This window comes from Dermochelys coriacea, chromosome 4 (genome assembly GCF_009764565.3).
Source record: "Dermochelys coriacea isolate rDerCor1 chromosome 4, rDerCor1.pri.v4, whole genome shotgun sequence".
In the NCBI taxonomy this organism is placed as follows: Eukaryota; Metazoa; Chordata; order Testudines; family Dermochelyidae; genus Dermochelys; species Dermochelys coriacea.
The window spans coordinates 99777995-99802633 of record NC_050071.1 but is presented as its reverse complement, the minus strand read 5'-3'; the positions used below and the strand labels follow the sequence as shown (position 1 = coordinate 99802633).

The 24639-nt window shown below is 41.6% G+C and overlaps 1 protein-coding gene across 1 annotated transcript in view; it reads left to right on the top strand.

Annotated features, from left to right (window-relative positions):
- Window positions 1–6644, top strand: part of N4BP2 (NEDD4 binding protein 2) — a 76480-nt gene extending 69836 nt beyond the window's left edge. Inside the window, 1 exon segment of the mRNA XM_043513937.1 lies at window positions 3114–6644. Within this exon segment, the coding sequence (XP_043369872.1) occupies window positions 3114–3159 (46 nt within the window). The 3' untranslated portion in view covers window positions 3160–6644.
- The last annotated feature ends 17995 nt before the right edge of the window (window positions 6645–24639 follow it).

The window sequence follows — 24639 nt, the reverse complement described above, 5'->3', positions numbered from 1 at the left end:
CTGAACCCCTAATTTCTGCCCCACCTTGGAGCCAACACTTCTAGCCCAGAGCCCATATCCCCTCCTACTCTCCAATCCCCTGCCCCAGCCGGAACCCCCTCCCATACTCCGAACCCCTTGGCCCCATCTCCAAGCCCGGAGGCTCCTGCACCCCAAACCTTCATTCCCGGCGCCACCCCAGAGCCCACACCCCCCAGTGAGAGCCCTAAACCCCTCCTGCACCCCGCTCCAGCCCAGTGAAAATGAGTGAATGAGCAAGTGTGGGAGAGCACGAGCGATGGGGGGAGGGAGGATGGAGTGAGTGGGGTCAGGGCATTGGGAAAGGCGGGGTCTCAGGGAAGGGGGCAGGACAAGGGTGTTTGATTTTCTGAAATCAGAAAGTTGGCAACCCTATAATAGTTCCAGTGGAGATAAAATTTCATGACATAAAACTGTCCCATAAGGGAAGTTCGATACAGTTTTCTTCTGTCCATATTTACTTTGGAAGGTAGATTAAAACATTAGATGAGTTTGTTTTTGTGTACATAATTGAGTTACTGTCAAGGTTACGCCAAATTATGTCAAAGACCCCTTTTAGTCCCTCACAAGTACATCCCTCAGGTGACAAGCCTGCCTTCCTGCACCTTACCCTGGGGGGAACCCCATAGACCATCCATTCTTAGGCTGGATCTCTGGGCTGCAGCCCCAGTCCCCAGCCAAGTTAACAACACAAGTTCAACTGGCATCTGTAAGAGTTTCCCTTTTGGAGCCTGTGATAGCTCACTTTTTGCATTTTGCAGGGGCACAGAACCAGCATCTTCAAAACACATTGTATTCATTCCCAAACATACAAAGCATATGGTGCAAAGGGTAAAAATAAGAGGCCTATACATGTGGATATTACTTAGACCTTTTAAAGTTTTCCCCTCAGCCCAGCTGATTCTGTCTCTTGAGTTGGGAGAAGCAGACTGCACTTCTGGAGTTTTTACCTCCCTCCCTCTGTGTGAGTTTCCTTGCCTGTGAGCTTTTCACTGACACACACTGGGAGCCTTTCTCAGATCACCCAACCCATCCTCCTTTTTTCTAGGATCTTGAGGTTTTAGATCTCCTTTGATCCAAGGTTTAGGCTTCTGAAGAGTAAACCATTCTAACCTTGATGGAGCCAGACTGGTAGTTTCTTCTCTATTAATGGCCCAGCCATTGTTATCTTGGCTACTTTGAAGGTGTATTCCTGCGGCGGTTATATCTTTGATATCGTTATCTTTGATATTGTTAACTTACAGCAAGTAACCCATCATAATCAACCACACAGAAGCATGCACGTATTCGTAAAAAATACAGATATTTCCCAGTTTGTCACTATTACCCATTTCCAATCAGTATTACCAGTCCGTGAAGGGAAGCAAATACTTAGAAACATATTAAAATTAAGATTTGTATTAAGAATGTATACACGCATGCCAAACATTTCATATGCTTACCCATACTTTAAAATCTATCAACTTTTTTTTTTCCAGAATACTCTTAAACTATCATTGAATCAGAGAAATAAGATAGAGAAATACTATAGTTCATCCAACAAATTGACAGGGCAGTATTATTCCCTGTTGTGCTTTGTTTAGTTCTTGACCAATCATTAGAGATGTCTGCCCCGTGGTGATAGAGGAGCCACTCACATTGAGAGGGTGCATGATTTTTACCATCTTGTGTTTAACTTTGTGATCTGTTTGCAAGGTGATTAAAAAGCTTGCAACCCAATCCTCTAGTGCTCCTGTTATGGTAGCTCCCAATGGAGTGTACATCAATGCCAGATCACCAACTGGACAAGCTCTGAGAATGCACAGTGTAGACAAGACTTAGCTGTACATGCAACGAAGCATGTAGCATTTCAAATAATTCTGTAGTCTATGAGCATTTTTTCTTGATATTCAGCCTGCAGTTTTCCATTTCTTAATTTCATCCCATTACACCTCGTTTGTTTACACCATTGAGCTCTAAATAAATTCCTCTCCCTTCTACTATATCTTCAAATATATTCCTCATAAATCAATCTCTCCAACCTCTGAACTCCCTCCAGTTTGTTACTGTTTCTAGTTATGAGGCGCCCATACCAGTGCAATATTCAAGGTACAATCATATCATAGCTGTCTGAAGAGGGATCATTGTCTCCTTGCTCTATGAAGTGATGCATCTGCATATCTTGCCCAAAATTGTATTGGCCTGTTTTGTTGCCATATCACACTAGAAATGCAGCTCTGATTCATCTTCTATTCTCACTCCAAAAATCTCTCTTCTTAGTACTTCTTACCAAGTTTTTCCCTCTCATTGAAAATCTGTTTCTTATTTCTCCTTAGGTGTACTACCTTGCTTTTTTACTAAAATGAATCTAATTTTTTATTTTATGACCATGTTTCTGATCTCTTTAGGTCCCTTTTTATTTTTTTGTCCTAACAATCCTCCAATTCTGTATAATCTCTAAAGTTCATTAAACACCTTCATTAATGATGATCTCTAAAAAAGATGAAGTACAATCAGTTTAACATCAATACTGCAGTGCCACCCTAGACACCTCTCTCTGATAAATGACAATGTCTAAAATCAATCCAAGTTTGTCTGCCATAATTCTTACTTTATAAATTCATGCCGCAGGAGTTTTGGTCAACACTGCACGCTTCTGAAAATCCTACCATCAATATTGTGTGATCTTTCTTTTTCCCACCCTTAATGTTGGTTTCATTATCCTATTAGGAGTTGAAGTTAGATTTACATGATGGCAGTTACTGGAATCTTCTTCTTTCTGTTTCTGTAGATGAGTACCACATTTGCTTTTCTTCAGAAGACTAGGGGAGAGTGGAAAAGATAAAAGCATAGTAGATATAAGAAGGAGGATTGGGCAATTTTTTTTCTCTCTCCTGTTCCAGTGGCCAAAACCCTCCTGTTCACAACTCTCTTACCATACCAAAACCATCCCATGTAAAACCTTCCACTCTCTATATAAAGGATGTCCTGATTTCTTCACTTTGGAAATCTTGTGACTCTACTCCCGGATGACAACCTTATTCACTTTCTAGGATTAGGAAATATGGTGCTGGCATAATATAAATTTTGAATCTTAATTTCTTCTTGTTTAACAGGTTCACAGAAATAAAACCAGGCTGCCTGAAAGTCATGCTGAAGTAAAAGGATGTGAAGAAGGGGGGTGTGAAACTAGAAATTTTAAACAGAGTCAGTAATTATAACTTAATGTACTTTAAAAACAGTATTTTTATTAGAAATTTTTTCAGCTTATTTTATAGCAGTTAGTTTTGTCAGCATGTGTTTCCAACAAAATGGTAAGAATGAAGTGTATTTTTTCATAACTCCAAAGGGAAGACCCTTTTATAGAGATTGAAATATAAGAAGTACAGACCTACAGTACTGCTAAACAATGTGAGAAGTATAGACCTACAATACTGCTGAACAACAGATGAGGATTTAAAGAGAAATTAGGGTCCCATTTTCAAACACTGCTTCCTTCTCAGTGCAGACAGAGCCTAAGATTATCTCTGGCCCAATACATTTTAATAGTTGTGGATTTTGTAATTTTAAAATATATACAGTAAAAGTTAACTTGTTTAAAGATAGTTATTGTGTGTTTTAGAATTTTGAGTTGAGATTTTCAAAGGAGCTCATGGAAATTTTAAACCCAAGGCAGGTAGGTGCCTAACACTCAAAGGCTCTTTTTGAAAATCTGAGCCATGATCTTTAAGTGGTGGTTTCTTGAAAATATGGGCCAGTTCTGCTGTCCTTATTCATGCACAACTCTTCTTGAAGTCAATAGGAGTTGTGTGTTATAAGGAGTCTGGATTGGGACCTAAAGTCTGTTAGGAAATTTTATTAATGCATCTTAATTCTTTACGGAGAAAAACATAACCCCATAGTCTCATCTCTGCCTACATTTTATCTGTGTATAATAAAATAAACAAATAAGTAGAAAAATTGATACTTCTCCAGTAGTAAATATTATGTTTAACTGCATGGCATTTCAAGCACATTTTCTAGTAGCAAAACAGATTATAGTAGTATAGTGGTAATTGCTCAACTGGAAAGATCAGATTAGAGGAAGAATTCCTTTGACATTAGCGGTTCTTCAGGATCCAGAAAATGTGCTTATAAGGCTTCTGCCCCTGCCCCCCATCCACATAATTAGAAGATTTTTTCGGTAAACGGAGTGTTTATTTTAAGAACAAAATGGAACATCTTAAAATATGCTTTTATTATAGTATGTAACAGCCTTGAAAATTGAGAGGCATAAATTTCCTTTAATATAATAGTTTTTAAAGCTTTGCTATGAAACATTTTTGTAACAATTGAATTTATGTACTGGAAATAATGTTGTTAGGTGAATGTGAGGTATTTTTCATATTCTTAAGTTATTATGTCAGTAAATTTTGGGGGAAGATTTCAAAACAGTACCTTTGTGCTCACACACAGTTGTATGCACACAAATATTGGTATTTACACACACCACCCCATTTGTATGTGCCATTGAGGCCTTGGGGGTCAGGCAGGCTTGTATTCAGCTAGCCTGGGATGCCTCCAGTGTCGCAGTGTCCAGGCTGTTATGTTTAGCATGCTATCTTGAGCTGAGCTAGCATGAGTCTGTCTACCCCTGCTAGGAATCATGCCTCCCAGCTGCCGTGTAGACATACTCTATAATAACTGTCTTTTGGTTTGTGGGTACTTACGTACACTGTTTGTGTCTCCACTTTAGCTCTCTGCCCTGTTCCTGTAGGCAAAGTGTTCAAATATAAAAGAACCCTGCTCTTCAAGTCCTTAAGAGCAGGGTTCTTTTTATGCTTCTGGACTGTGCACTAGTGGCCTGAATGTGGTAATAAACAGTAGTGTCATACCATAAGATAAATAGATCCTTCTCCATGGAAATCAATGGCCAAACTTCCATTGATTTCAGGGGCGTATGATCAAACCCTAAGGTACAAATTAAGCAATGCATTTTAAACATGTGCTTAAGTCTCATTAAAGCAATGGGACTTAAGTATTCTGCTTTGCTGAATAGGGACCTAAAAAGGAGGAGAAAACCAGAGTGGAAGAGGAGTGGTGGATATACAAAAAACCTCCTCTCTATCTTGGATTATTTGCCTAGTTGTCCAGAAGAAACACTGAAACTTTTTTTCATCTTTATAGCCTTTGTTTTGGGAGCCCAATAATTTATTTTATAATGGGAAGAACTGTTTTAAATAACAGTATTTTAAAATATTTTGAAGTAGGTAAAATTTTTTGGACTTCCAGCCTTTACGGTGTCCTTTTTAGAAGAAACCAGTGACATCTTTTTACTATGAAAATTTCAAACCTTAAAGTATTACCACCAGCACTATGAAAGAACATAGACTGTTAAAATAAGTATGCACCAGTTTCTTCTTTTCCTTTTATTTAACAGGACACTGTAGAGATTAGTAGTCCATGACTCCTTTCTTTTAAAAATACTTGTTCTTAAAGTTCACTCAATTTGTTAAATTAAAAAAATGCTTCAAAACCTTTTCCTAAAGAAAAGTTAATGTCAGCAGCTTAGTATTCATAAGCAATCCTCAATAACAGACCAGTACATGCACATGCAATGAAAGAAACATGATTCTGTAAAGGAACAGATTTGTTTAAAAAAAATTAAAGATCATCTTTCAGATTTCCAGGGATTATATAAATAGTAAGGCAAAACTGATTTTTAAAATACTTTTAAAAATTCTTTGATGGTCCTTTTTATTAATGCTTTTGTTTTTCTTTTATAGTTTGTGGTTCAACTTCTTTTAAACTTTAAATATTTTTCTAGACTTAGGGCATCTTAAACACAGTAGTGGTACATTTTTGAGGTTAAGAAGTTGGAAACCTTTGTAATTCAGGAGTCCCCATTCTTAGAGTTTTATAGATGCCCCATACTAGCTAGTAAGGAGACCATTTTAATAATCATTGCATTGTATATAAGTGATATTCATTGCATGCCCTACAGAACTTGTATTCTAATTCAGTTTTACTGTGAAGAGGTGGAATTTAACCACTTTGACATCCATCGTGTTCATCAAACATGTGCAGAACATGTGTGGATAAGAGAATAATCCCAGTGTTGGTATTATTAAACCAATGTTGTTGTAAATGTGCTGAGGTGCATTAGACATAGAATTTGCATTACCAGTGTTTATATCTTTAAATGTAATTCACGTCTCTAGAATGGTAATTAGCCCTTTTCACAGAATTGAAGAGAGGATGGAGTAGAACACACTGAAAAAGAAGAGTACTTTGACTTTTCACAGTTCTGTGGCAGCAAGGTTATTTTTCTTTACAAAGAAAAAAAAATTATCTTGCTATCTCAACTAATGAGCAAGCTCTGATGAGAATTTAATGACTGATACCCATGAAAGTGCACATAATAAAAGTACAGGGCTGCAGCTATCAGTTGTAAAAGTTATTAGGACCTGTATAATAGAGGATATACACTTCTATTTTTTAAATTAGAATATGAAAAAAAGAATTTTATTTGTATAAAGTTGTACATTTACTGTTAACTATCATGCTCATTTTTACTGGAATACAGTTTTGTAATTTTATTTAGGGTTTCTTATGTCAAAATGAATTTACAAATGAAATCTAGATTAATAAAGGAATTTTACCACAAACATGATCTTCAGTCTTTCCTTCAAAGACTAACATTGTTAACATTTGAAATAAAATAAAATGTAGTTGTGGAATTTTATAAGAAAGCTTGTCTTGAGTTCAAGAAAGAAACAGTCTTTTGGGATACAAAGTAACAGATTCATGGTCTAATTTTCAGTGATGTGAATGGAAAGTGAGTGCTCAGCATCTCTGAAAATCAGAAAATTGGTTCAGTATTCCCTTGTGTTTTTTCAGTAGCTGAAAGGAAGCCAAATAATACTAGATACTTCTGTGTTTTGCACAGGTGAACTAGAGAGAATGTCACCATAAAATGCCCCCTCCTGCATGTGGTCTCCTGGGTAAGCACCAGCATTGTATATTGCTAATGCCTTTCTATGCATTGGGAAGTATCTTGGGAAGGGTTAAAGGTGTGAGTGTGGAATGGAAGATTCCTTTGTAGATTACAAGAGGCCAAAGGGGGAGGAAGGGAGAAAGGAATGGGTTAACTCAACAATCCAGCTAGGCCCGAAGATAAGGAATGAAACTGTAGTCCAAGGCCAGCGTTCACAAACAAGCTCTCTGCTGCCAAACAGCCAGAAGCCTGTATCTCAAACCCCGGCCAGCTGTGAGAAAGGGAGAACTGAGCCAGACAGAACTGAAGGGGTTGCAAAACCAGTAAGATTGCAAAGGTTAGTGAGTTGAAAAACAACAGTCTCGCAACCCTGAAACCGGTGTGTTTTGGGGAAACTAAGAAAGCTGTGGAAGACCGGTTTGGACTGGTACCAAGAGCACAGGGGGCAAAGGTCCTTGGATGAAAATGCCCCCGGAAGAACCCAGGGCTTAAAACCCTCCCGAGAGCTGAAGCAAGTCAGAGATTTACAGCGGATCCTAGACGACCTGTGCACAGGACAGAACTCTCATCTACCCTTCCCCCGCTCTTCTTCTTACATTACACCCAGGCTAGGCCAGCCTTGGGTTGTGCATGTGTAAGTATGAAAGTGGGTTAGGGCTCAGGCACTAACGCTTTCTTCCTCCCTCTGAGTGACGTGGGGTGTGCCCAGCACTCACCGTTGTTATTTGGTTAATAAAGCTTTAAACTTAGTCACTTGGTTGCTTCTTCATCTTCTCCCCTAAAGATCCTGCAGCCTCAGCCTGATCACCTGAAGCCCCAGGCAGACTGATAACATAAATCTGTCACAAGAGAAAGGTAGAAGGAGCCATTTCTCACCAACTCCCAGTGCACCTCTGCAGCCACAGGGTAAGATAGATTCCAACCTTGTATCAAGAGAGCGCTAGGAATAGAGTCCAGCTGCCATACTAACAGCCACTTTACAAACTCTAGGGGGTAAAGAGATGCAGCTGGTGGCATGTGTGCATGCTAATGCTAGGGTGAAGTACATGCTGAGGTTGGCACTGTTCCCTTGGCCTGGCCTGAGCCATCCTGTTCTGTACAGGCAAGTTGGCTCTGGTAACTAACAGGTGACATGTTATGCTTCATCCTTATACATATTTAGCTCCAGCAGTTGAGGACAAGAATTAGTCCTTATCACCCAGAGAAGAAAGAAGAGTATCAAGAGTCTGAGTAATCCCTGAGAGATTTTATTGATTCATCTTTACCTGTAGTCAGCAGAAGGTCATTCAGCACCTTACAAGACCTGACCCTAAGTCTACATTGATCAGGAGACTTCATTAGGTAAAGAGGCAGCCTATCAAGTTTGGAATCCTAAATTAAAGCACAGGGCCACTCTCTTCCTGTGGCTGAAAAGGTGATAGCAAAGCTAATGAAATTTTTATTTTCATTGCTGTGCATGGAGTTTCTTACTTCTAGTGCACCTGTGTGTACATACACACACACACAACCCCTCCCCAACACTAAGAGAACATTATTAAGGTTGCAAAGTCAAGCAGTCAAACGTTAGGAAATGCCAGAATTAAGGTTGCCAGTGTAACCTTAATTCATCTTCCTTCTGTGCATTCTGATAGTCTTTAATTACATGGTCACATACTGTTTTTTCCACAGGACCCCTGCCTCATTCAGTGCACAAGACGGATGGTGCTCACTGAATGAGCAGCTATTCAATATTTATTTTTCTCATTGTTCAATGTGGTGCCCCAGCTCTTATTTAGAGCACACGAGTCAAACCCTGATCTGAAGACAGAATTATTAATTTCCTCATGGGCTTTTCTGTGTCCCTTGTCACTATAGTACGAGTGTTAATGAAGGTATTTTTGCACCACCCCGTGAGATGGAGTGGTAATTCCCATTTTACAGATGGGGAACTGAGGCACAAAGAGATGAAGGTCAAAAGTATTCACTAATTTTGGATGCCCAGTTTGAGATGCCTGACATGATTTTTCAGAGTCCTTAGCATTATACAGTATTAAATGTGTTTGAAGCACAGCTCCCAGGCACTTCAGATCTAACTGTGAGCACTTAGCACTTCTGCAAATCAGACCCAAGGGTCTCCATGTCAGGCACCCAGAAAATGAATGCAGAAGTAGTCGCTACCTGTAAAAAGTTTGTTTTAAGTGACTTGTCTAGCATCATATAGTAGAACTCTGTGGTGGCAGCAGGGATAGAATCCAGTTCTCCAGGGAAGCATTCACTTACCTTAACCATGCCTGTCTCCTTGTGGCTATCTAGCCATCAGCTCACATGCAACTTGTCTGAACCAGAACTCCTAATCTTTTCCCCAAAAGTCCTCCTCCCACCTCCTTTCTCAATTACTATGTAAAACACTGCCATCCTGCCTGACAGTCCCATAATCTGGGCATCATTTGATCAGAGACCTAGGTCTAGGTCCTCATATCCAGGCTATATTTAAAATTTCATGCAGATTTTTTTTCTATATAACATCTCTTAAGATATGGCCTCTCTTATCCATTCACACAGCTAAAACTTGTGTCCAGGCTCTCATCTCACATCTCAGTTACTGCAACAACCTTCTCTCTGGCCCTGACAAATTAAGTCTTGCGCCAGTCATAGCCATTCAGAATGCTGCTGCAAAGATATTTTTTCTAGCCTGTCGCTTTGACCATGTCACCCCTCTCTGAATCCCTTTGCTGGTGCCCCCTTCTCTGTCACATCACACGTGAACTGTTTCCCTTTCAAGGTCCTTCATGGCCTATTCCCATCCTATCTATAATTCGCTATCATAATGTCAATTCCTGCCTCCAATCAGCCCATGATGCCAGCCTCCATTGCCCACATGTTAAATTTTCTAACAAGCACATTCATACTTTTGCCCATGCTACCCTTCATGTTTGGGAGGAACTCCCTGTGAACATCTACAAAGCTACCTCCTTCAAATCCCTCTTTAAAACTCCCCTTTGCCACAGTGCCTATAAAAACATGACAATGGTTAGGCCTTGCCTATAATACAAGTTCTTGCACTACCCTCACCACTGGTTTCTCAGTGCTTTCCAGTGGTGCATGAAGCAGTGTTACTAATGTATTGCATGTGGTTCATTATCTCTCATCCTCTCTCCGGGGGGAGAATGTTGTGTGCAATGTAGTGATTTGTTTTGATAGGACAGGGTTTTTCAGAAGGGAGGTTGTTATTAATATCCACATGCTGCTTCGTGTTTATGTTGGAGATGGCACGTCAAAGAAGTGCACCTTGCGCTTGGAAAGGAAGATTGTGATGTCCTTAGTTCTTGAGTGAGTTCGTTCGCAGTCTTAGACCTGCATAGATGAATAACCTGCAATGAAGGATAGCAGTGCATGTACATATTGACTGTCTTTGTTCTGTGTTTGTGCAGCCCTTAGCAAAATGAAGTCCTTGTCCATGGCTGAGGCTCCTAGGGGCTATGATATTACAAATAATAATAATAGGGGTGTCCCTTGGGTTCTGGGCAAGCTGACAGTACATCACTAGGTTTTGATTGTGTTGTGAGGCAGGAAGGAGATCAAGACTTGACATCTGCCACAGTACTTCATTGAAATGGTGGGGAAGGGTGGGTCCGCAGTTAGGGCACTGGCTTAGGACATGGGAGTCCTGGTTCAGTTCCCTGCACCACAATGGGCAAGTCACTAAGCCTCTCTGTGCTTCAGTTCCCAATCTGTAAAATGGAGATAATACACAGGGATGTCATGAGATCTATTGATGAAAAGTAGAAATAGACATTATTATTAAAATACTCAATTTGCAGTTAAATTATTGAAATTTATAGGAAAATATTTTAAAAGGTTCATTTTCATTCCATTTATTTTCAATTGTCATTTTATTGTGATGGCTGTGTGTACCACACACACACAACTCTCAGTCCATCCCTTTTAAAAGGATGTCGGCACTTGAAGTTCTATACACCTACTCTATACAAAGAGGAGAGTCTTGTATTCCATGTTGGATGCTTTATAAATTAATTTAAAACTGCTTCTTTAATTGAAATAATTTAATGCAGCAACTTTTTTACAATCTTGACAATCTTTTTCCTGTGGACCTTTCTATTGCTATCAGTAATCATTGCACTGCCAAAAGCCTGTCATACCAAAAGAAAGTCTTTGGCAGAACTAGAATCCTGGCTCAAAAGACAGATGAACAGAGAAAAAATGGACAAGGAATGTTGGTCAGTAGAGAGCTACTTCCCTCAGGATTCTGTAAACTAAGAAAGCTGGTCTCCGAGACACCATGACTTTTCTACCCTACCATAGATCTGATTAACCTGATCCTGACGTTTATAAATAGGGGAAGAGGTAAGAAACTCTACTCATTTCTTTCTAAATTGGAAATGGGATACTATCTCAGCTGTCTCTACCAAATCTAGCTTTCCTAGGACATAGACTGTGCCCTCAAACCAGACTTCCCCACCTAGATGAGCAACTTTGAGAACTGAGGATTTATTGAATTAAACATGAATAATACAAATGGGTTTTTTTAATTTTTATTTATTTATTTATTTTATTAGCATTTTTTATTACTTATTTTTATGTTAACTTCAGATAATGTAGCTCCCATATTTTTTCTATGCTACAGATATTTGTCTTGACAACATTATTTTAATTGTAGAAGTTGAAAGCGGGATTGGAAGTTTTGGCATCTTGTTCAGGAAAAATGGGAGCTTTGGTACCAAGTTATGTAGCAGGCACATTCAGTGGCTTTGAAATCACAGAAAATGCAGAACATTGCTTATCACAAAGAATTTGGCAAAACAGCAGTGTGTCTTTACCACCACTAGAGGTCACAGTTGATATAACACAAGGTCTGGCCCTAAGGATTTTTTTTTTAAGTTCTTGTTATTTATACTGTTAAAAGAGAGAGAAAAGATCCACCATATTGCTCCGTACCCCGTCCCTCCTCCCAGCCCTCCCAGGTTGTTTTGTTACCTTTTTCATTGTGTTAGGTCTAAAATTAGATTGCAAGTTCCTTTGGGGCAGAGACTGTGTTTGCTTATTTATACTCCAAGCTACCTGGCACACTTTTGGGCACAGGAAAATACTAGAAAAAGTGTATTAAAATATTAAACACATTTACAATATCACCCGTCACATTAAAATCAGCAGATTGACATAGCCTTTTGGCTTCATGGTAATCTTTTGGATGTGAGGTTTCTTTTTTCTTTTTTGATTTCTACAATGTTGAAAGCAAATGGAGTCAACCTTAGCATTTTTGCACAGGCCCAAGAAACAATTCCACCACTGTTGCATTTCTACGCACAGCATTGGCCTACAGAATTTGGGAGTATGAGTAAAATGAATCTTTTGGATACACCCCAAACTTAAGTCTAATGGTCTAATGTTGGCAGCTGGGCGATCCGGATTCTAATGCTCGCTCTGCCACAAAATGTGTGTATGTCCTGGGGCAAGACATACTCTGTGCCTTAATTCCCCATCTGTAAAATGAGGATAATAATACTTCCTCCTAACCTTTGTCTGTCTGGTCTTTTCAGATCCTCTGTGTAGCACTTGCAACAATGGGGCCCCATTATTGGCTGGGGCCTGTAGGTACTATTGAATAACAATAACATTAAGTGTGTATGTATAGTAGAGGCAGAATTTTTATCTCCTCCTGCCCCTAGCCCATTACTTCCTAGTAGGATAGTGGAGTCCAGCTGCTTGTTCTTTTTATCCCTAGTGATCAGTTGTGCTTGGGATATGGCTACTTTTAAAATGCTATTGTGGCACAGCTGCAGCAGTGCAACTGTGCTGCTGTAGAGATTCAGTGTACACACGTAGTACTACGGTGATGGGATAGGTTCTCTCTTGTAGTTAATCCACCTCCTGAGGCTGTAGCTAGATGGATGGAAGCGCTGTCTACACCGGGGGGGAATCAGCAAAGCTACATCTCTCAAGGTGTGGACGTAGTTATGCTGATGTAAGTTTTCAGTGTAGACCAATCCTGTTTGCATTTACAACTTATATTATCATAGCTATGTCTGTCAGGAGTGCAGTGACAAAATCCCCAGTATAGTCACGGCTGTGCTGATAGAAGACCGTGGTAGTGTTCCTACACTGACCAAAAAACCCTCCTTCAGCTGGTGTGTAGTCTGTGTCTACGCTAGGGGAATATGCCAACACAGACCTTTTAGTGCAGATATAGCTTTTGTTTACAAGGCTTTTTTCACAAGGAAAAGGGCAAGAAAAGATGTTTAAACAAAAACGAAGTGTCTTCCTTACGTATCTGGTTCCCCCAAATCAGGGGCTCTTGTGACTTTGGGCTTTGTCAGAACCAAAGACCTGCTCTGTGGTGAGTGTTTTTTAATATACAAATCTCTCGCTCTCTATAAGTTTAGTATATTACTAGGGGTTTTTTTTTTAAGTCCTTAGCTCGCATTCCAGAATAAGATTACAAGCAGTACACACTCTCTGTTGCCCCTTATCCTCATATTAATTATTCTATGCTGATTTTACACTGTTATTCTCCACTTACTATATATCTTGCCTAGTGTATGAGAGTGTGTGGGAGGGGCTGGAGTTGAGCTGCCCATTATGAAAGGGTTGTGGTTTTTTTGGGCGCGGTAGTGCAGTTTTTGTATTTGTATTAGTTACTGGAGGAGACAGGAAAGGCAGGCGGGTGGGTATCGGAGGCTCTTGGGGTCAGTGGATTGTATGTATGTGTGTTCTGATCATGAGAGCCTGTAAAAGAGAAAGTATTTTCCTAGAGAAAGGATGATGGTGGCTCAAGAGCAGGTCCCATTTCCTTTCAGCTACCCCAACTCCTGTGAGCAGGGTGGATCAGAAACTGTTCTGAAGCTACAAAATAGCCACAGCACTTGCTAATGCAGCCAATAGCAACCTGCATTTTAATCTGCTGCTGAAGCACATACCTCTGTGAGTTAAATTTCACAGTCATCTGTACTTGAATTGTGAGCAAAAAGTTGGTGGACTCCCCCATTATGTCACTCGTTCACCCTCCACAATCCTTCTCCCCTAATAAAACCCTCAGAACCAAACCCCAAATTTATGCCGTCTCTTCTCCCTACAAAAATAAAGGTTGGGGTCAAGTTTTTCACAGTTCTTTTTCAGCATTTTTCTTTTCTTATTTCCCCTCCCCACTTCCCCCACCCCCCAACCTGTAGCAATGAGAAAGGGAAATGCTGCACAACCATCTCTGCCAGCCCAATAATTCTAGTGCTAAGAATGTGGAAAGCTGACCCTTCATGGAAGTTATAGAATAGTTTTCACAGCAGATAGGACTATCATAAAGAAAATAATCAGAAATTCCTCCTTCACTTTACCATAGCCCAGGGTTGTTTACATGTTCACTACACATGTGATGTGATATAATAATACCAAGCTCCAATATAGTGTTTTTCAGCAGTAGATCTCAAAGCGCTTTGGTCTTTAAAGTATTTATTCTCACTACACCCCGTGAGATAGGAATGGGGAATTGAGACACAGAGGCGTTACAACTTGCCTAAATTGAAGAGGAAAAATATCACTTTCCTTTCGCTTATGAAATAGAAATGTCAGCATACGCTTTGAAATGAATAAATAAACAGCATAATGTGTCGCGCCAGATGCTGCCCTGCATTTGGACAGATTTGTGCTGCTTTAAGTCTGGCTGATCCAACTGCAGGAGGAAGGCCCCAGTGCAAGGTGACAGTCAGCCGCAGTTCTTATGCCACCCACTTGCTTTCCAATTGGGCAGGGCAGATGATGCGGCTATGGGCACCTGTTGTGCTCTGGTGATCTCATATACAAATAAACAAATTTGCTGAAATGGTGACTTGGGGCTGTAAATAGCTAAGACCGACAGAGAGTGGGGGAAATTAAGTGTTTTCACCATTTTACAGAGTCTCAAAGAGATCACGTCTCACACACGTGCATAGTAACACATGTATGCATATATGGGAATTAGTACATCTTTACACACTCAGTTTTATCTTTGAAGAGGGGAATTTAACTTGTTTTCAAAGGTTTTTTTGTTTTTATGGTAGAACATCAGTGGAAATAATATTTAAACTGGGAAGGGGGGAATTAAGTAACTGTAAATGTAACAGCTGAACAGAATTCCAAGTTGCAACCATTTAAAAGAAATGAGAAGTAGAATTTCACAGTACCACAGAGGAAGGCTTGTAGAAAGTAGATTCATCCAAGCTGCACATGCCACTGCTTCTTTATTGGCATCATGATGGGAATTCCCGTGAAAAGTTATCACATTTTTTTCTTCCCGTCAAAAGCAAAAGGTGTAAATATTAGACTGGGCACACAGCATAGAACACATACAAACAGTCCTCAGCATTTGATTTGATTTGCTATTAGTATCAATAAGTAGGAGAAACTATTTAAAAGTGGTAAAGAAACAATTCAATACTTCTTGTATTAAAAAGCAGATTATAGAGCAGATGTGGGCAAACTACAGCCCACGGGACCCTCCTGCCTGGCCCCTGAACTCCTGGCCTGGGAGGCTCGCCCCCCTGGCTCCTCCCCTGCAGTTCCCCCTCTCCCGCAGCCTCAGCTCACTGTGCCACCAGTGCAATGTTCTGGGCAATGGGGCTGCGAGCTCTTGCCGGGCAGCACGGCTGCAGAGCCGCAGCCTGACCCTGCGCTGCGTGGTGGCATGGCTGGCTCCAGCTGGGCGGTGCAGCTGCCTGGCCTGGTGCTCCGGGTGCTGCAGCTGCAGCACCGCCAGCCACCAGTGCTCCAGGCAACGCGGTAAGGGGGCAGGGAGCAGGGTGGGGTTGGATAGAGGGCAGGGGAGTTTGGGGTGGTGGTCAGGGGGCGGGGGGGCATATAGGGGTTGGGGCGGTCAGAGGGCAGGAAAACGGGGGTTGAATGGGCGCAGGGGTCCCGGGGGGGCAGTCAGGAAGGAAGGGGGGGTTGGATGGGGCAGTGGGGGACAGTCAGGAGCAGGGGTTCTGGGGGTGGTCAGGGGACAGGGAAAAGGGGTGATAGAATGGGGCAGGGATTCGAGGGGGACAGTCAGGAATGAGAGGAGAGGTTGGATGGCGCGGCGGGGGGCAGTTGGGGCAGAGGGTCCGGGGGCTGTCAGGGGACAGGGAGGGATGGATGGGGCAGAGGTCCTGGGGGCCCATCAGGGGACAGGGAACGGGGCGGGTTGGATGGGGCAGGAGTCCCGGGGGGGCCATCGGGGGCAAGAAGCAGGGGGGGTCGGATGGGGGCGGGGGCTGGGCCACGCCTGGCTGTTTGGGGAAGCATAGCCTCCCTTAACCGGCCCTCCATAAAATTTTGGAAACCTGATGTGGCCCTCAGGCCAAAAAGTTTGCCCACCCCTGTTATAGAGGGTTCAAAAGGTAGAGAAACATCCACCTTTCTTAGGTTATCTATAGTACAAATTACACACAAAATCTACATTAAAAGATCAATTATTAAGAATATTGCACTGTCAAGCACTCAGAAATTAGGAAATGCCAGAATTAAAGTTGCCTGTGCAACTTTAATTTGACCCCCTTGTGTGTGTGCATTATGATCTAGTGCAGTTACATAATCATACTTTTTTCCCACAGCATTCCTACCTCATTCAGTGCACAGGATGGACAGTACTCATTGTCACTGGTAACTACACTGTATTTCCTCTCTGTCATCCCTCTAGGCCACCCCTGTAAGGTTTCTGGTTTCCAGTCATCACCTCTCTTGGGCAGAGACCTATGTCTCTCTCCCTCCTGACCGCGATTTTAAGGCTGCACAGTTCCATGCCTTAAACTGTGAGATCGCCAACAATCCAAACTGCCTAAAGTTCAGCACTTGTGCTTTGTTTTCTCTACAGTGGCTATGAACAGTGTACTGCCAGCACTTCCACATTACCACACAGTTCTTTCTAAGCAAGTACCTTTTATTTTGAAGATGAAATCATTACAGAGAAAACATGTAGAAAACAATAAATGTCTTTATACACAGGCTAAAAGCTTACCAGAGGTCACCTATCCGTCTTGTGAGGCCCTAGTAGGCCAAAGTCTTTCCAACCCTTCTGCAACGTTTGAGGCCTTTGTACAGAAGGTCCTGTTTATTCATCCTGATCCAAAAAAAGACTCTGATTGAGTCAGTTTAACGGCAGTCTTTTCATGCCAAAACCCCTCGCTTTGTCTGTTGCTGTAGGGAAAATACAGTCTGAACCAGGACATGCAAGCCTCTGCAGGACTTGTTCCTCTCTGGAGATGTTTAAAATCTCAGTGATTCACCTTAATCACCCTGTGACAGGGTGTATAAACCCCTCACTGGACAGGAGGAGATTAAGGATGATCAGGTTGGAGACAGGGTTTAAAAGCCAGCCATGAAGCTCAGTCAGGGACTGGCAAGCCAGGGAGGAGGACATGCCCTGAGAGCTCTAAGGGAGGACTGTGAGTGAGCAAAGGAGCCACAGCATCAGGTGGTTAGGATGAGGCCTGGAAGCCCAGAAGGTGATGTTCCCCAGAGATGGGCATTGTCTGGATGGGCTATGGATTGGGTCAGAATCCGGCAGAGTGGGAGGGCCTTGGTTCCAGTACCCCACCTACTTGTAGCCACTATGCGGGATAGCTGCTGTATGAACTGTGTCCACTAGACAGGATTGCCATCCTAAAGATTGTAAGTAGTAGGACGGACTACCACCACCTGAACTCTACTAATTAGGCAGGGGGCTGTGCCCATCCCCTCTGCTTATACACCCCCACAGTTTTTGGTTCATGGTAGAGCTGTGGTAACCCTCCACCACTGAGTAGAACACAATCTTACACACAATCCCTGGTCCACAGCAATAATACAATATGGTCTCCCAAAGATACTGTATGTGTTTGCAGTATCATTTATACGCACTTAATGAGCAGCTGTCCAATACTTTGTTTTCTCCTCATTGTTCAATGTGTAACCCCAGGCTTTATTTACTGCACACTGTTCACACCCTGCTATGAAGACAGAATGAATTTCCTCTCTTTGGCATTCATCATTACATTATCTTAGTGCTTCGCAAATGTTAATTAATTTATTTTTGCACAACCTTCATGATGAGGTGATGTTATCCCCATTTTACAACTGGCAAACTGAGGCACAGAGAAATTAAGGTAAAAATATCACTAATATTGGATGCCCAATTTGGGACTTAGGACCTGATTTTTTGTTAAGTGGCACTTTATATGTTCAGAGCACAGCTCCTGTTGACCTCAATTGCAGCTCTGGGTGCTCAGCAATCAGTGACCCAGAAAATGAGGAACACAGTGACCATGTGTGAAAAGTTTAGTTTAAGTGACTTACCCAGCGTCACACCAGAGTTCTATGGTACAGTCACAAATAGAATCTAATTCTCCAGAGCACCAGATTTAACGGAGCGACCATCCTTTCTTTTTCTGCCATTCTCTTCCTCAGACACTACACACTTTCCAACTTCTGCAACAAAGGAGGCCAAGGTCACTACACTCTCTAGAGCAGGCGCAGCCTCTGCACTGAAGGAGACAAGGGTCTTGGGGATGGGGTGGGGGAATGTGATCATGTATTAAAGATTGTATCATAATGCATACACACATGGGGATGAATTAAGATTGCACAGACAACCTTAATTCTGGTACTTCCTAACTTTTGAGTGCTTAGCTTTGCAACCTTAATAATGTTCTTTTAACATAGTTTTATGTGTGTAATTTCCTAGATTAAAAACCAAAACCAAACTAAACCGACTGTCTCTCTCCCTTGCAGTTGCCAACCCCTCCTCCCTCACATTGCTTGTCTTCACTGGCTTGCAATCCTAGGGCTGTTCTACACTGGGAATTTACACTGGCATAGCTACAGGGTGTGAAAAATCAAAAAATCAAAACCCCTGAGAGACATAGCTATACTGACCTAAACCCTGCTGTAGACAGTGCTAGGTTGATGAAAGAACTCTCCAGTTGACTTAGCTGCTTCTTGGGGAGGTGGATTACCTATGCCACTGGAGAACCCGTCCTATGGGCATAGGTGGTGTCTATACTGAAGTGCTACCGCAGCTCAGCTGTAGCTGTGCCACTGTATCATTTAAGTGGAGACATAGTTCTAGTTTCCTTCCCTGGGTTCTTTGTCTAATCTCACTGTCTCCTCCACCCACATCTCCTTGCCCAATCTCTTTATCCGGCCAGTCCCAGTTCTCCCCCTCCACACAGCTTCTTGTCAAAGATGTCTCCTCTCCCCCCACCTTCTTTCCCCCACCACACTGTTTCCCAGTCACAATCTCCTTGTCCTGTCAGTTTCAGTCTCCCCCGCCCCCAGCTCCTAAACCAATGTCAGTTTACTACCTCCAACTACTGACTCCCTCATTTTCCTTTCCAGCTCCCAGACCTAGTCTCCTTGCATGGGCAATCCCAATCCCCATCCCTGTCTCCCAGTCCCAGTCTCCTTCCTCGTGTCGCTGCCAGTTTTCAATTCCAGTTTCCATCTCCAGGCTCTTTGTCCCATTCTATTGCCCAAGCCCTCCCTCCTAGCATCCTAGGTTTGGCTCTTGTCCCCTGTGCATTTGAATCAGATGGCATCCTTCTCCACTCTGCCTTCGTGCCAACAGGTGGGGAGAAGGGGGAGGAGGTCATTGAGAGCACAGGAGAAACAGGCTCCCTGTCCTCAGTTCCAGTGCCCAGCCCCACTCTGGCCCAGAGCACTTGGAAGCAGCAATTACAGGGAAAATCTGGTTTCACTCCAGTAGCCCTGGGCTGGAAGGAGCATTCTCAGTTGCTTTGTGGGGAAGGTACATGTGCAGTCTGAATACTAAGAGCGATGAGGGGCTGGAGCATGCTCAGTGAGGATTGAATCTGTGGCGATTTTAGCTGTTAAGACTTAGCAAGTCTTTACTGAGCACGTGTAAACTGTGATATTTCAAAGGCTTATAACTTATCCAAATTTAGGTGGATTTTCACAGAAATAGCAAAAGGCATATCCCTGACACAAAGCCCACCCCCTGTCTCAAATTTCAGGTCCCTGCTCACAATCATGGGGCTGCTAGAGCTTTCCAAATAAAAGGTTACAAGAATTTTTTTAACATTGAAAAACAATGTATTTTTCCCTTGCTTCATTTTTCAAAATGGCTGAACTGTTTTGTCTGAATTTTTTCAGAAAAAGATCAGCCCAAGGCAGACATCTGGCATGGGAAATTTCAAGCTGAATGGATAAAGCCTGGTAAAGTACGAAGCAACTAAAAACATGATCTTGTAATGAGAATTGTCATGCAACCTAAATAATAGGGAGCACTACCAGCTCCACATGTAATGTGCAACAGTTTAGCTTACAGAGTAGTTATATAACTCTTTTGATTCACTTAGGGCATATCTTCACTGGCAACGTTAAAGTGCTGCCACGGCAGTGCTTAAACATGGCTTGTGTAGTCATGGCACAGTGCTGGGAAAGCAGCAGCGCTTTAACGTTGCCAGTGAAGATATGCCCTAAGTGAATCAAAAGTGTTATATAATTACTCTGTAAGCTAAACTATTACCGGTGGAGCTGGTAGTGCTCCCTATTATTTAGGTTGCATGACAATTCCCATTACAAGATCAAAATTTTGCTTCATGAAAAAGGGGACTCAGCCAGGCTTCATTGAAAAGGCTGAAGAGAATACTGGGTGAGATAAAACTTCTATAGACAAGAGAGTAACTTGTTAGTTAAGTTTAATCTCTAGACAGCATGTTATGATTTTATTTTACCTAAGAAAGTGGGTGAGCTCCAGAGCTTGAGCTGCAACTTCAAAACACTGTCTGCCGAGCTATTTTTGGTGAGGTAGCACAAGCTCCATGAGCCCAAGTTTGTTGACCCAGGCCGGGAGGCTTGATTCCCTGAGCTGTGCAGACATACTCTTGTGTCTCTCTGTTTCAGTTCTTCATCTGTAAAATGGGGATAACACGTCCCTACCTCACTGGAGTGTTGTGAGGATAAACATATTAGAGATTGTGAGATATTCAGATACTGCAGTAACGGATACCATGTATTTACCCAAGATATATAGATCAAGCATGATGACTTCATTGGGATTGAACGACACCGGGGGGGAGGGGGAGGGAAGCATTTTCATGAGCAGGCGCTACTACAGTAAAACTACTTATGACTGTGTCAGTACTATGCCTGATAGTATATTATTGCTTGGTGCCTAAGGGCTTGTCTACACTGGCACTTTACAGCGCTGCAACTTTCTCACTCAAAAACACCCTTCTGAGCACAACAAGTTTCAGCGCTGTAAAGCACCAGTGTTGACAGTGCACCAGCTCTGGGAGCTGCGCTCCTATCGCTGGTAGTGCTTCCCTTTGTGGAGGTGTTTTTTTTAGCGTGCTGGGAGAGCCTGGCTGAGTCCCCTTTTTCATGAAGCAAAATCATTGTCCTTTTGCTTCCTCTGCAAAGGTGCCAGAGTGTCTTTTTTGTCTCCCAAATATAGTGAAGCAAACATTCAAAGTGCACCCCAGGATAAGGTTCTCTTCCCCATTGTGTTTTTCTTACTATTAAACCCTTTTTTGAAGTTCATTCTTACAGTCCTTCATTTGCATTTGGTTTAGACTTGTGGTAGGAGACCCATTGTAAATGAGACAATACTCCATTTACAAGAAAACGGATAGATGAATAAACATCTCTTGTCTGAGAAAGAACCTCTTTTTCATCTTTGCTGGTGACCAGCCCCTAGACACTTACTTTAAGAACATATTTTCAGGATATATACATAACTCCTTACATAGCAGCTGTACATACATTTCACAATGATATTAATGATCAGTGTGTCAGCAGCTCTCACATGACATTCTTTGTTGCTCCAGAACTTACACATCAGAATTCAGAGTTTTTGCAACCCCTTTGCCAACTGGCATTAAGAGGTTCTTGGCTCACGTACCCCAAGTGACTTGTCCAAGGTCACACAAAAACCTTGTAGTAGAGCACAGAACTGAATTGTAGTTTACCATATCCTAGACTAGCAATCTAACCACAGAGTCTTCCTTCCTTCCTTCCTTCCTTCCTTGTTAATGTTAAGAATATAGTATGTAAATCAATTATATATAGAATTGAGCACAGCTTTAGTTTTATTATTGATTAAAGTTTTTACAAAGTGTCCAAACAGTTAGTCATGAGTGTTATATAAACAACTTAAAAATAAAATAAGTTTGTCCAATGTTAAGACATCCTAGGATATGAGGCGGGCTTGCAGGCATCAATGTAAACAGATATCTTAATGGAGATTCCTCCCCCAAATCATTTAAAAGTAGTTCACTTTACTTTCTGAGCATGTGTGTATACTACTGAGGAGGAAACAGCAGTGTTTTCTATCACTTAGAGCTGCCCAAAGCATAGCTAAGAGAAGCTGAGAACAAAAAGGAAATCAGACAGCGGTTACATGAAAGAAAATTCTGGGCTTGATCTCACAATCCATACTGGCATGAGTAGTCCTTACATAGGTAGCAGCATGGTGCGTCTCAGTGTTATAGTATGGACACTATTTGAATGAGTAAGGATTGCAAGCCCAATGACTTTATCATAGAAACTGTTAAAAGACCAACACAAACTTGTATGTAAGTCAGGTTGCATTATACATTAGTGCCCAAAAACCTGAGTATTGTTATATTATGTAACTTGACACAAACTGAGTTCACCTGATGTTCCTTTTTAGTTTCTGAATCATTGTTAACTGATTTTCAATGCAAAACCAAAATGCAGTCCTCTGCACCTCCCCCACCAGTCTTCCACAAGTAATAGGTGGTTTCTGCAAAGCCCCGGAATTGTGACTCATACCGAATTTCAAAAAAAGGAGAACCAATATATTCTGTTGTGTGCTAGTGTTAACAGCACTGTTTCTCAGCCATATGTTTCCCACCATTGCACGGCACAGAAAGGAAAAAAGGAGCAGAAAAACAGCAAGAAAGCCAAACAGAAAAGTCCTGAGACTCAAGGAAGGGAGAAGTGACAGCTATGCTATGTGATTCTACTCTTGCTCCTGAGCTTGTGGGTTCTCTTGTAATTTAAACGGGTTGGCCTGTTTAAATAGAAAGAGCCATGGAGCAGTTGTTGCCTACAGCATGCTTCCCTAAGAAAGGTCTCAAACTTTTATTGAAAAAAGTAAGAGAAGAAAAATATCTTCTACAAATCTTCCTAGAAACCTCTAGGTTGAGATAGTTCTAGGAAGAACAGTGAATTTTGCAATCTAAAAGTGGAGGGAATGGATGGAAATCAAGATAAATTAAAACCAATTTCTTACTCCCAGGCTGCTTTTCCACAGAATTCAGTTTAGATGAAAGTTGTTTATGAAATATTTAGCAGATGGCTGTATAATTTCAAAATGCAAACAGTTTACCAGATGGTCTTCACATCTGGGTTAATCAGTAATAATAAAAAACAAGAAAAACATTTGCATTTCTAGGCAACTGTTTTGTCTGTAACTCCTAAAAATGGATGGTGATCACCTCAGATGTTTAAATCAATAGCAGTTGAGTATTGTATTTGCTAGCCCTGATCCAGACAAACCACTGAATTCCGGGGGAAACAGCCCAAGACATCTTAGTGTATTATAATAGAAAGAGACTGATTTTCTCTTTATGATAAAGTGCTAATAATCTTTACAGAAATTTTTAGCCTGAGTGCACAAACTAGTCTTGGGAAACATGAGCCTGATTAAGTGGATATAAGAATTAAGAACTAAAACAGTTTATTTGTAATCAAGTGACTCAAGCGCTCTTATCTAAATCAATGATGTGCTGAACCCCTTTGTCAAAAAAATTGATAGAAAGATCAGGGTGATTTTCCTGTAATCGCCCTTTTCACTTCTTCCAGAGTGACATCCTTTCTAGATTCTAAATCATCCCTTTCAGAGGTGACATCCTGAAAGCCTGCAAAAGTTCTTTTGAAGATCAATTTGTTTCCATCGAAATAGACAAGGTGGCACCAAATGTTAGGTGTGTCTTAAAAATTCCCTGGTGAGGATATTTCTGGGCCCATTACAGAGTTGTCACCCTCACTCCCTTTTCAGATTATACAACAATGTACTGTCCTAAACTTAGTTATTTGCTGACTCTATAATTTTCAGAACAGAGTATTCCAGCAAATGACCTTTGTTTGTCAAATGATGTTCCCTTCTTTCTTAAACATGATTATCAGAATGGATTTTAATGTAAATGGGAAAAGTAGATTCCCAAGTCCTTCATGCCTCGACTCTGAAAGAACACTCAATACTTTTGTGTGGTTATCTCAGCAGGCTTAAAACTTGTCTACACAGGAAAGAGTTTTTTTCAGTACATCTTTAGATATTTTTGGCAGAAACTGCCTTGTGTCCACAAGCAAATGACCTTTTGTTTTTTTCACTTTATCTTGCATCTTATTCTGCTATAATGAATCCTCTTTGGAAATGACATAACTATTTTAGAATGAGTTACACCACTATAAGGTTTGTGTGGATGCATCCCCGTGACAGAGTGCTGGGCAAAAGCAGTTGAGCCAGCACTCTGATCACTGCAGCTCCAATTAAACATTGCAGAACAGATCTTGTTAAGAAGAGCTGTGCCTAATTGGTGGGTGGAGAAGAGCTGGAAGGCTAATTAAGCCATTAGACAGAGGATACAAAAAGGCACAGGAAAGAAGTGGGGGGCGGAAGAGATGGGGTAGAGGGAGAAGGGTGAAAAAGAGATTGTGATTGCTCTTCCCTGCTTGCCTCAGGAGCTGAGGGTCCC